The 13,352-nt window shown below is 37.0% G+C and overlaps 1 protein-coding gene across 1 annotated transcript; it reads left to right on the top strand.

The window, feature by feature from the left end:
- The first annotated feature begins 9,719 nt into the window (after positions 1-9,719).
- On the top strand, positions 9,720-13,080 carry LOC110684717. The gene is made up of 2 exons (XM_021861160.1): positions 9,720-10,404; positions 12,043-13,080. Exon 2 carries the CDS (start codon positions 12,097-12,099, stop codon positions 13,000-13,002), a length of 906 nt encoding a protein of 301 aa, XP_021716852.1. The 5' UTR covers positions 9,720-10,404; positions 12,043-12,096; the 3' UTR covers positions 13,003-13,080.
- Positions 13,081-13,352: the final 272 nt, after the last annotated feature.

Here is a 13,352-nt window from a genome sequence, read left to right as displayed (position 1 = left end):
ATCGGTAATTGTATTACTCCCTCCGTCCCCAAAATTTCGGCCCTTTTGGCCTAATTTTAGTCCCAAAATGATCGACCTATTTGCATTAAAGACCCACCAATTTACATCAATATTTGTGCAAAATTAGCTTCCCCATATAAAATTTTGTTTTTTCATGTATTTTTAATACTTTATCTCTCTCTACTTTTTTTTACAAACCTATGTAAATTTATATGTTTTGTTTCTTTTCATTTAAGGGTCTATTCTCTTACGTTGAAATTTAGTTCAGTTCAGTTCAGTTCAATTCAGTTCAGTTCAGTTCAGCTCCTAATTTCCTTCTCTCATAAAATATTCAGTTCGGTCCAGTTCAGTTCAGTTCAGTTCAGCTCAGTTCAGTTTAGTTTAGTTCATTTCAATTCAGTTAAGTTCAGCTAAGTTCAGTCAATGAGAACGAGCCCTAAGTTTCTTAACAACCGTAAAATCAACCCAAAAGGGTCGAAGTTTTGGGGGCAGATGGAGTAGAATATATTAGTAAGAAGTATTTTGTATAAAAAAAGAATATAATAATGATATAATAAAGACTAATTTAGAAATATTTTGCTTATTTTTAGTATTGGTAAAATCTTAAAATGAGTATAAGTCAAACTACATTATACTGTGAAAAGAGACATAAATAATAACACGTGTTGAGTTCTTGTGAAATTTTCCTCAACAAAAATGTTGTCTCACGTGTTAGACAGTATGAGTATGGTGTAATTTGATTAGGCATATATAGAGGTGCTAATCAAAGGAGTCGATCACAAGATGAGTGGTATTCAACGCAATTCGAAAAATTCTTACATTGCTCAACATCCTCAACTCGTGCTTGCTAAAGTTTGAGTCAATAAAACTTCATAATAATTATAAAAAAGAGTTCTCCACGAGATTTGAACTCGCAACTTTTAATTCAAGAACTAAATGTATTACCACAAAGCTATGTGATTTTTTATGTAATCTTTTGAATATAAAATATTAATATGTAGCAAAATGACAATATGAATAAAAAATTTAATTACACGAAAATTAAATCATAAATTACAATGTATATTAATGATCAGTTAGTTTCATGTAATAACGCGGGGCATCACCCGGGCCCAAAAATTAGTTAACTCTTCTGAAGTGTCAAGTTATTGTATACATGGTAAATCCTCGAGTTAGAGCTTGCTCAACTCGTGCTCATTAAGCTCTCGAATTAAGCCGAATTTTAGTCGAGCGAACTCGAGCCAAGTTTTGACCAAGTGGAATTGGAATTTCTCGCAAATTGCTCAACTTGATTAGCACTCCTAGATATAAATCATAAAATGCAAAAAATAAAAAAAAAATTAAATCATGTTCATATATCGATAATAGCCATAAGAACAATATGCCATACATATATCCCTTAATTATATATTTAACTTTTTCTTGTATGCATTTTATTTCCGTATACGTCTCCATTCCCGCCACATGCATCCTTGCCTAAGATTTAATTGATTGACAAAGTAGAAAAGTTAGAACTGATCCTCGAATCTAGATTAGCCTAAAGGGTGAACTGGGTAGAACAAAGTAGAAAGGTGGTTTACTCACCTAGATGAATAGTGATCAACTCACTACCCAAAACAACCTACGTAGTAAATAAATGCAAAATAAAGGTAAATTTTTTTTTTTTTTAAAAAACAAAACTTTGGCTAAATATACACGGATTACTTCATACCCCCTCTGGTTTTTTTTTATTTTTTTGAGGAACCTAATATTAATCACAATTAAAATTTTTTACTATTAAAAATTAAAAGAAATCGTTTATAACTATACACTTAAATAGAACTAACATTATGAAACGGAGAGAGTATTATTTAAAACTGAAAAACAGTCTGGTGGTAGGTGGTAGCAATAGCCTTACAATTGTAAGCTTCGGTTGGCTTCAGGGCAGAGCTAGGGTGGTACAAGGGAGGACAGCTATCCCCCCACTTTTAAAAAAATAAAAAATAAAAAAATTATGCTTAATAATATATGAGTTTAAATGCATGCATAGAATAGAGACAAAATCTAGACAACGCAATGGTAAAGTCCCACTTATTTGTCTCACCTTCGAATGACACGAGATCAAACCCAGCTAGGCTGCTATTTAATTTTTAGCCTTTGCATTTAGCTTTTGACCTTTTTTTCTTTTCTTTAATTATACTAAGTACAAAATTTTATGTATAAGACTATTTTACTTTTTTTTTTCCTTAACAACACATTATGGTACTAATAGGGAAGTTTGATAAGTGCATAATATTACTTATATTATCTTATGTTCAAATTCGTCAAAAATTCAAACTCGGCCATTAGTAAATTTTTTTAAAGATCTGACATTGTTCAAGCTAAGTACTTGTAAGGTAATGTTTTACTTGTCAAAAAAAAAAAGAATAAAAAAATTTGGTATTGTTTTAAAAAATAATAAAAAAAATGTACTAGTAAGGTATATCGAAGGAGCAAGAATTAGTATAAGATGCAGGCGTTTTTTACTTAATACTTTGGATTTTTGAGTTGTAAATCTTTAATAATAAAACTAACTACCAAAGCTAATTCTCCCTTGAGAGAGAGGGCAACCCACCTTGCGAGAGAGGACTCCCTACCATTGTTTTTGTTGTAATTCTCTGGCAATATGGCCGACGATTTGATCGAACATTGCCCTAATCTACGACTTAATGAAGAAGAGAATGATATTGTTGATTTTGGAGAAGTGGATTCAACGGAACAGGACACTAGGGTTTCCCTGTTGCTAGTTGGAAGATTTTTGACGGAACAAAGTGTGAATATTGATGCTTTCAAGAGGACAATTACCCAATCATGGTCGATGAAAGGGAAGGTTTTGATTAGAAATCTTGGACCTAATCTATTTGTTTTCCAATTTTTCCATTGGCATGATAAGGAGAAGGTTCTTGCTGGTGGTCCTTGGTGCTTTGAACAAAATCTTTTAATCCTTAATTCAATTAAGGGTGATGAACATCCAAACGAGGTTAGCCTTATACATGCTCCTTTTTGGATTCGCTTTGAAAATTTGTCGTTCAATTGCCGCTTTGATGCTCATATTAAAGCTATAGCTTCGATTCTTGGTGAAATAATAGAAATTGAAGATGACTTGCTTGGTATTGGTAAGAATCGTAGGGTAAAGATTATGCTGGATGTTAATAAACCCCTAAGGGGATTTTGTATAGTTAAAAATAGGGAGGGAAATCTTCTGTTTCTCATGCGGGATTATGGGACATAGCGAGCGAGATTGTATTAATGTGTCAGATGATGATTGAATTGATCAGGGGCTAGGGTGGGGAACGTGGCTGAAAGCTTCTCCTATGAGAGGTAAAAAACAAAATGATGAGGAGGTCAGAGAACTTCAAAATGCTAAAAAACTGTTGTTTATGCCGAAACAATCTCATGATATGCATGACATGGAAGACAGGAGTATGGTGCGCAGGGGAAAGGGATTGGTAGTGTTGAAGGAATTTGAAGGGGGGAACAATGAGAAGGAAGAAGGAAGTATGTTGCGTTTGAATAAAAGGGTAGGAGAAAGGAATGTGATGGCAGGGGATGTGCTTAAAGGGGTGGTGAAGGTTGGTGTGGCAGTAAATGATGGGGGATTAGAGATTGAAGTCCTTAATGGGGGGGGGGGAAGTGGAGGTACTTGGGATTTGGGTCAAGGGGTTGACTCAAATCCAATGATGGTGGGAGATAACCAGGGGGCTTTAAATGTTGCTAATGCAGAGAAAAGGGGAAGAGAGAGGAGAGTGTGAAGTGGGGGGATGGTGTGACAATAAATAATAGTGGGATACCGACTTTTAATATTGGGGCAGGGCATAATTATTCTCATTCAATAAAAAGAACAAAAAAGAAGGTGAAAATTGTTTCAGTTGATAAGATGAAGGGTACGACAATGCTTATTGACGACAATGGGGGGCAGAAAAGAAAAGAAAGGGAGGGGACTGTGGAATGGGAACAGGTGGAAAGGGGAGGTGGTGTGAAAAGGTTGAAGAGAGGATGTGACGGAGTTGATGCTAATCTTGAATTTACAGTAGCGGATGTTGGCGATGACCAACACCGCGAAGAACGATGAAAATCCTAGCGTGGAACTGTTATAGACTTGGCAACCCATTAAAAATTAAGGCTCTCCAGGATTGGTGTTGGAGAGAGAGGCTAAATGTAGTTTTTGTTTCGGAATTTAAGATTGATTCACAGAGATTAGAGTTGATCAGGAATAGATGTGGTTTTACTAATGGTTTGTGTATTAGTAATTCTAAAAGATCCGGAGGTATTGGGTTATGGTGGAGAGATTTGTCCTTAAATATTAGTACGTAGTTACTTTGAGCATCATATTTGTGGTGTGGTATGTAATGCGGAGAAAGTTCCGACATGGATATTAGTGGGTATTTATGGGTGGCCGGAAGCTACTAATAAGCACTTGATGTGGGATTTGATGCAGTCTACTTATGCTTCTTCATGTCTTCCGATTGTGATGTTAGGGGATTTTAATGAGATTCTTGGCATGCATGAAAAAGATGGTGGTGTTATTCGTGGAGAAAGACATATCGATGCATTTCGAGAGGCTATTGACGATTGTGATTGTAGAGATTTGGGATACAAAGGCAATGTCTATACATGGCAAAGAGGTACATCAATCGAGACACTTGTTCGTGAAAGACTTGATCGATATGTATCTAGTAGTGGGTGGTGTTCCTTATTTCCGTCTTTTGAGGTAATTCACCTTCAAATATGCCATTCTGATCATGCACCGATTTTATTGAAATTTGGGGAAAGCGAGGTGGAACAAAAAAAGAATTTTTTTTTTTCAGATTTGAGTCGCTTTGGTTGTCAAAAGAAGAGTGTGGCAAGGTGGTGACTGATGCGTGGCTCGTAGAGGCTGGAGGTCCGATTCATGAGAGGATTGCAAGGGTGGCGGAGGGTCTGTCTTCGTGGGCTGCCACTACATTTGGGGAGATTAAAAAGAAAATTAAGAAAGCAGAATCTCGGCTTCAAGAATTACAGGGGCAGCAATTGGATGCTCGTCGATTGAGTTTGTGTATCAAAATTGCTCAAGAACTCAGTGAACTCCGAAGGCTTGAAGAATCATATTGGCACGTACGATCAAGAGCAAATGAGTTGCGGGATGGTGATAAAAACACAAAGTATTCTCACCATAAAGCAAGTCAGAGGAAAAAGAAAAATACTTTTGCCGGCCTTTATGATCAGAACGGGGTATGGAAGTCGTCGAAGAATGATATGGATGGCATTATTGCAGGTTACTTTGGCGATTTATTTGCGTTAAGTAGGCTAACTGATTTTGAGGAGGCTTTATCTAGTATTGAGTATAAAATGACCATTGAAATGAATGATATACTTGATATGGAGCCGACGGAAGAGGAAATTAAGGATGCTTTGTTTCAAATGCACCCAAATAAAGCTCCTGGTCCAGATGGAATGTATGCCCTCTTCTTCCAGAAATTTTGGAGTATTATTGGTGGTGATGTTGTCAGATTTGTGCAATCTTGGTGGAAGGGTGAAATCGATCTTTCGGAGGTAAATCGTACTTGCATTGTTTTAATTTCGAAATGTGATGAACCTAAGCAGATGTCTGAATTTAGGCCTATCAATTTATGTAATGTGTTATATAAGATCATTTCGAAAACCCTTGCAAATAAATTGAAGCCTATGCTTGGTTCTCTTATTTCGGAAAATCATAGTGCTTTTGTCCCGAATCGACTAATTACGGACAATGCTCTAATTGCTTTCGGAATTTTTCATTCTATGAAAAGAAAGGGGGAAGGTAGAGAAGGCAATGTGGCTGTGAAGCTTGATATGAGCAAAGCATATGACAGAGTAGAATGAGTCTTTATTGAGAAAGTTATGTTACAGATGGGGTTCAAGTAGCTTGGATTAATAGAATTCTACAATGTCTATCGAGCGTCTCTTTCTCCTTCAAATACAATGGGATAATTTCTGGTGCTCTTATTCCATCTAGGGGACTCCGACAAGGGGACCCAATATCACCGTACTTGTTTCTTATATGTGCGGAGGCTTTCTCTACTCTGATTTCCAAGGCAGCATCAGGTAATTTGATACATGGAGTTAGTATTTGCAGGGGAGCACCTAGGGTGTCTCATCTTTTCTTTGCAGATGACAACATTTTATTTGCGAGGGCTAATTTGCATGAATGTTCTAAAATTGTTGATATAATCAGTATATACGAAAGAGCATCCGGTCAGAAAGTCAATCTAAGCAAAACCGAAGTAGCTTTCAGCAAATGTGTGAAGTCGGAGAGAAGAAAGGAAATTATTGAAACTCTTGGTGTTAGAAAAGTGGATAGACATGAGAAGTATTTGGGGTTGCCTACTCTTATCGGGAGATAAAAAAAAAAGCGGTCTTCACTTGTCTCAAAGAGAGTATTTGGAAGAAACTTCAAGGGTGGAAGGAGAAATTATTATCTCGGCCTGGTAAAGAGATATTAATTAAGGCGGTGGCACAAGCAATTCCTACTTAGATGATGAGTATTTTTAGGATTCCGGATTGTCTCATCGATGAAATTCACTCAACTCCGGCCCGATTTTGGTGGGGTTCGAATGGCTTGAATAGGAGGATTCATTGGCATAGATGGGAAGACTTCTGTCTTCCTAAATCAAAGGGTGGAATGGGATTTAGAGACCTAAAGTGCTTAAATTTGGCTCTCCTCGCTAGGCAAGGATGGAGGTTATGTGGGGATAATAATACAATGCTACAACAAATTCTCAAAGCAAAGTATTTTAAATATTCTGATTTTTGTGGTGCTTCAAGAGGATTTGATCCGAGCTATTCGTGGAGAAGTATTTGGGGGGCAAAATCTTTGCTCCTTGAGGGTTTAAAATGGAGAGTGGGTAATGGCTCCTCAATTAAGGTCTGGGAAGAGGAATGGTTAGGTGGGGATGCTCCAAGCTCTATTCTGACTATGCAATTGTACTGTGATATTGATTTGTTGGTGTGTGAACTCATCGATTTTGAGAACATGTGTTGGAATTCGGAGCTAATGACTGCCACTTTCTGTGAGGAGGACTGCCCTAGGGTGCTTGATATCTCTTTGCCGTGTGTATGGGTTGAGGATAGGAGGTATTGGTGGCCATCTAAGTCTGGGATTTTTTTTTGTGAAATCAGCTTATTGGTTGCGTAGATTGGGCAAGGTGAGTTCATGGGAATTGCTCCATGGTGAAAGTGAGAACCGAATTTGGCGCGAGGTTTGGGATTTAAAAGGTCCTCCAAAGCTGTGCCACTTCGTATGGAGGGCGTGTAAAGGGTCCCTTGGAGTGATGGAAATGCTGCATTTTCGTCATATTCATCCCTCAAGCAGAGCTTAATATGTGGCGCAGGTAGTGAGTCAATAATCCATGCTTTGTTTAGTTGCACGCATGCTGTGAGTATTTGGCAGCAGAGTAATTTTCTTGAACTGCTAAATGATGCTCCAATGTCTTCATTTCAAGATTTATTCTGCTGGGTATCGAGCAAATTAGACAAAGCACAATTGAAAGTGTTTTTGTGTCTTGCGTGGGTAGGGTGGTGTTGTAGAAACAAAGCAATATTTGGCGATGTAAATGATATTAATGGGGTTATGATTGCTGCAAACTTCGTCAAATTGTGAGAGGATTATTGTGTTTACAATGCTAGAGTTGGTGGGGGTGTGTCTGCTCCTATCTCTTTCTCTCGTGCACATTGGAGTCTGCCACTACCTTCCTTTGTTAAGGTAAATACTGATGCACATGTGCACAACCATGGAGGTTTTTGCTTGGGTGCAGTCGTGAGGGATGAATGGGGCACGATTTTGTTGGCTGCAACGAAAAAGACTTCCTGCAGATGGTCATCAGAGGTGGCGGAAGCTGTTGCCGGGTGCTATAGTGTTCAGATTGTTCGCAGACTTGGGTTTGCAAATGTGATCCTTGAAGGTGATTCGATGACTGTGGTTTGTGCTATTAGAGACAAGCAAGTGGGAGTAGCTCCAATTTTTCATTTCTTTGAGGATATTGGTAGAATGAGGAATGCGTTTACTAGTTTTGATTGTGTTCATGTTAGACGGGCGGGGAATACTGTAGCTCACTTTGTGGCTAGATGGGATACGGGTACTAGTGATGAATGTATTTATTCGGACTCTATCCCCCTAAGTTTTCAAACTTTGGCAGACCTTGATTTAATAAATTGATTCCCCTTGTTTTGTCTTCAAAAAAATAAATAAATAAATAAAACTAAATACCTGTTCAAGCTAAGTATTGTTTTTTTTTTTCTCTTTCCGCAACGTTTTTGTCAAACTATGCGATGTTCATTTGTCCCCCCATTTTATAATTTCTGGCTCCGCAACTATGAATGAGTAGGCACTATATTGTCTTACGAAGCTGCAAATAGAAATTGCCTCCTATACTAATTAAGCTGTAAGTATCAACCATTGAGTACTCAAAGTTGTACAACGTTGTTTTGTTTAGAATCATCACATTGTTTATGCAGACCTCATTTTGATGTTTATTTCAAGAAACCGGTCACATTATTGATCATAGAATCAACTAGCTTACTAGCTTTAGACTTGTTAAGCATGGATGTTATCACTTACCAGTTTCTTCACCAACTCAGATGGTATGAAAGCATTTTCTAGAAATGTGAAGTATTTTAGGTAGGCATGCCAAAGAGGTTAGTGAAGTTGGTTTTGTCTAACACAAAGTATTGGGTGTGGCCGTCAGTCGAGACTCAAGAAAGTATAAGCACCGTCATCTTCTTGCGATGAAGAACAAGTTTTCACCCGATAACAAGTCAATGGTGGTTACAGCAAATGAGAGCAACGAGGTCATCCATGGCGGAAGAGAGAGAAAGCTTGAGATTCTCGGATTTTTTTAAAAAATGCCCAAAAATCAAATTGGGACTTTTTTTTTTTTTTATAGGATGTATAATTGTTGAAATTGATTGTCTCATAAAATTGTATGTTGCATTGTGAGCATTTTGATAACATATGCATGTATTTTGGTTGGGAAATGAGCAAATTATGTTATGCTCATGACCTTAGTTCGAGCACTTCAATGGAGGTTCCACCATTGTTATACATATTATCAAACAAATTATACATATCTTCAAACAAGTTATACATATCCTCCATTGGTTAGATGATATCCTTTATTGTTTATATGATATCATGGTTGGATGATATCATCTATTAGTTATATGATATCATTTATGATTGTGTCTATAATATCCTTTATTTATTGGCTATATGATATCATGGTTGGATGATATTCTCTATTAGCTATATGATATCGTTTATGATTGTGTCTATGATATCTTTTTATTGGTTAGATGATACCCTCTAAGACAATAGATGATATCATCTAGCTAGTAAAATTATCATTCAGTTATCATCCAATTAATAAAGGATACCACACTACTAGAAAACCGCTTAATACCAACAGAATTTTTACGACGGACCTATTTGTGAAATTTCAATATAGTACACATACCTTGAACATTGTTGGATGTACATACTTCGTATTTCATTTCAACAATACCTGTTAATTCGTTTCATAATCAATACAAGTAACAAACAAATTCAAGTCTCAACTATACCCACCACCTACTCGGGTACATTACAACTATGGCAACAAATTAAAATTCTATTATTTAAGTCCAAATTAACAATGCCCATCATTATACCGAATTCATGTGTAAATGCGTAAAAATGCAATTAAAATGAAGAAATTCGACATAATCGCGAAATCAATTGTTTGAATAACCCTAAAATTCGAACTTCGACATAATAGTGAAATCAGCTGTTCCAAATTAACAATGTCCATCATTATACCGAATTCATGTGTAAATGCATAAAAATGCAATTAAAATGAACAAATTCGACATAATTGCGAAATCTATTGTTTGAATAACCCTAAAAATCGAACTTCAACACCAGCGAAATCAGCTGTTTGAATAAGCTTACCCGGAGGATGGACTCAACCCTTGGACTTTCCGGACGGACTGAAGCGGACTGAAGCCTTATACAAGCAGCGGATCAAAAAAGCAATTCAACAACAAACTTCAAACTAGTCGCAGAATTTTTCGTATACTCACTGAGTTAAGGTTTTGCGAAAACGAGTAACGACATAAGAATTTCGTTTGTTCACTGTCATTAACGGGCGTCAACAGGCCATTTGCTGAAAGTTACAAGTATACCCTTAAGATTTGTATGAAGAGACAGTTATACCTCCTGATATACATCAAATGTTTCTCAGCCTGATGAACAAGAATTTTTTCTCCCCAGAAGCTATCTATCTATCATCCCCACAAAATCTATCACCTTCTCCCAAACGGAGAAAACACAATAGACATTAGACAATTGCTGCTTTTTCAACAAATCAAAGTATAGCTCGGTTGAATCTGAAGGTACACGTTGATTTTTCTATTGTTGATTAATTAATTAGCTTTTAAAGGGTTACAGATATTAAGTAGAATTTGAACCCATTCGTTGCATAAATTTTTGATTGATAATATTGTTTGTGTAATATTAGTTTTTAGGGTTTGACTTTGATAATGTTGTTTGTATAAATTTTTTAGGAAATTGAAGGAAGGATGTCTAAGTTGTTTAATAAAATTGGAAAAGAATTTTGTTATCCTTGTGTTCCAGCGAGTTGGGTTTCTAGGACGGTAGAATTTGTAAAGCGATTTCAAGATCACCGCCCAACACACCAAATATTATATCCTTGTCATGAGTGTCGGTGGCTGGCCCCTACACTTGAAACTGCGCCAAAAGATTCCTCTTATTGGAGACAGAGACGACATGAACATGATGAGGGTGTCAAGGATGGGTTTTTGTGGCGTATGAACAGCATTAGTGAAATACGCAATTTTTTTTCATCTGACCTTGTAATTTATGAAAATAAACGCCCCCCTTTAACAAAGGTACGACCTTTGATGTTATCTCGTCGTTGTACAACGACGGGGGTTACTTGGTTCGACAAGGTGGCCGTAATAAAGTTGAAGTTGAGAGTCTTAGAGGAAAGGACATCTTGGTTTGTTGCTTTTTTGTGCCTGTGTTTTGGTTAGAACCTACTTGCAACAGTATTCGGGGGATAATCACTGCCTTTTCTAAGCTACCCAATCTGGAGGTGGTCGTGGTGGCTAAAATGAGGCCTAATTTTGCCGATGATGAGGACAATTTTAACCACTTCTTTTCGGGTTTTCCTTCCTCCTGGCTTGCAGTCCCTTTCTCTGACACGCTACGTCGTGAGAGAGTATGCAAGTCCCTTGGCCTTAGACCACTCTCACTCATGGTCAAAAAAATAAAATGTCATTCTCTTTCTACCCACTTTCTCACTTCTCTTTTCCACTTTTTTCCATGCGCGATTTTTTTATACAAGTCCTCACACACTCATGGGCTAAAATAAACCCACAAGAAAAGTAAAATTTTTAATAATAACGAATTAAGTAGAAAAATGTGATTTTTCGAAGTGCACAAAAATATAACAACATGGGTGTCTACTTATAGATAAAAATAAATTATGAACATTGATAATTTTTATTTTTGTTTTTAAATACGTTAAATTGGTCAAAATATCTATTTTTAGATTTAATTAGTGGGCTACACAAGTTACTGTAGCATTACAAAAATGCCATAACCTTGGGCATTTTTTATTTTCCTCGTGTGCATTTATTTTTTTTGCCAATGAGTGGGATACATGTTTTCGGTTTTTTACCTTGAATTTCTCCTCATGGGCGTATTTTTGACCATGAGTGAGTGTGCTCTTATGCATTTCCCAAAGGCTCTCCTTGTAGACCGCCATCAAACAGTTGTTTTGCACGAATCTATGAGTGATAATGGATTATCTTATCCCCCCTTTATCTTCCTAATGATGAATTCCTTTGGTGGAAAATTCACACCCACCTCCATTCAATTTTAGACTCTGAATTTGTTTTCAAGATAAAGAATAATAATAATAATTCTGCAACAGTGTTTATAAATCATGAGAATAAGGTCTCAGTTTATGAACTCAAAGATAAGCTTGTGGGGTTGTACTTGTGCAGTTGTGCTTTGATGGCACCTTGATTCGGACGCTCGACTTGGTTTCTCAAGAATATATGGCTCGAAACCAGGACTTTCATATCGTCATGGTCTATTTACCTTACAGAAACAGTGTGGACCCACTATTGTTCCAGGAGGCTGTCAATCATGTCTTACGTGAGCTCGAGATACCTCCTAATCCTAATTGGTGGGTTTCGTTCAATGACTTTGTAAGCCGCAAGCTCTGGAAAGTTGGTGTGGATCTTTGCTATTCCAATGATGAAGATCAAGTGGTCATTTTGGACCCCAAAATGAACGTTGCGGATTACTTGGGGAAATATGTGATTAATCGGTTGGGTATCAATGGATATCCCTTCACCAGGCACTTCCTTGTCCAGAGAGAACTGGAGGCGATAAGGGCAGTCACCTTAGAGTCTTTGCTGGTTTATGGGTCACGGGATTATGTTCTTCGCATGAATATGACTAATGATGTTGATCAAGTGCCTATAGCAGAACTCGGGGGAAAGAATGTTCTTCTTTACATTGACCAACTGGAAACGCCGTCAAACACTTGTCATACATTGCTTGACTGGTATGATCGGACTAAGAAGACAGCAAAGGCTGTTGATTGTGAAGTGGTATTTGTTCACTTTGATGGCAAAGAAGCTACTAGTACACCTTTTGGTAGTGCAAAGCCAATAATGCCAATACAAATGCCTATGCCATGGTTGGTGTGCCCCTTTGACCCCCAACACATTGTTTTTGTGAAAGAAGTGATTTTCAAGGCCCATCCAAATGTGGGTGGTATTCTTGCAGCATTTGATAAAGATGGCCATATCATCACATTATATGCTAAAGATCTTCTAGACTCATTTGGACCAGAGGGTTTCCCATCGTACGATGGCTTGCACAACGAGATGGTTCACCATATTGGGCTTCATTATGATTTAAACATGGATGATTTGTTTGATGTGGCCCTCTGAAATCCAATCCATCACTATTAACCTGCGATAGTAGAGAGTCTCTCCTTTTCACATAATAAAAATGCATGCATTTTGTCATGAATGTCACTATCTCTTCCCTTAAACTATCTTTCTTTCCACTTAATATCTATATACTATTTAATTTCTCACTTTTTAAGTTCCTTCAGTGTTTACCTTTAATTTTTTCTTCTCTTCCAGTATAATAAGGTATTATATAGTGGGCAGTGTTTTATTATCTTTCTTATTCTTTTTTCTTTTATCTTTGTGGTGCTTTGTAATCTTATTGATTATTGATTACTTTAATACAAATTTTGTCACTTTACGAGTAATGCAGGGAAAAGCATATATAT

This window comes from Chenopodium quinoa, unplaced genomic scaffold (assembly GCF_001683475.1).
Source record: "Chenopodium quinoa cultivar QQ74 unplaced genomic scaffold, ASM168347v1, whole genome shotgun sequence".
In the NCBI taxonomy this organism is placed as follows: Eukaryota; Viridiplantae; Streptophyta; class Magnoliopsida; order Caryophyllales; family Amaranthaceae; genus Chenopodium; species Chenopodium quinoa.
The sequence above is the reverse complement of the archived record's forward strand: the minus strand, read 5'-3'. Positions and strand labels throughout refer to the sequence as shown.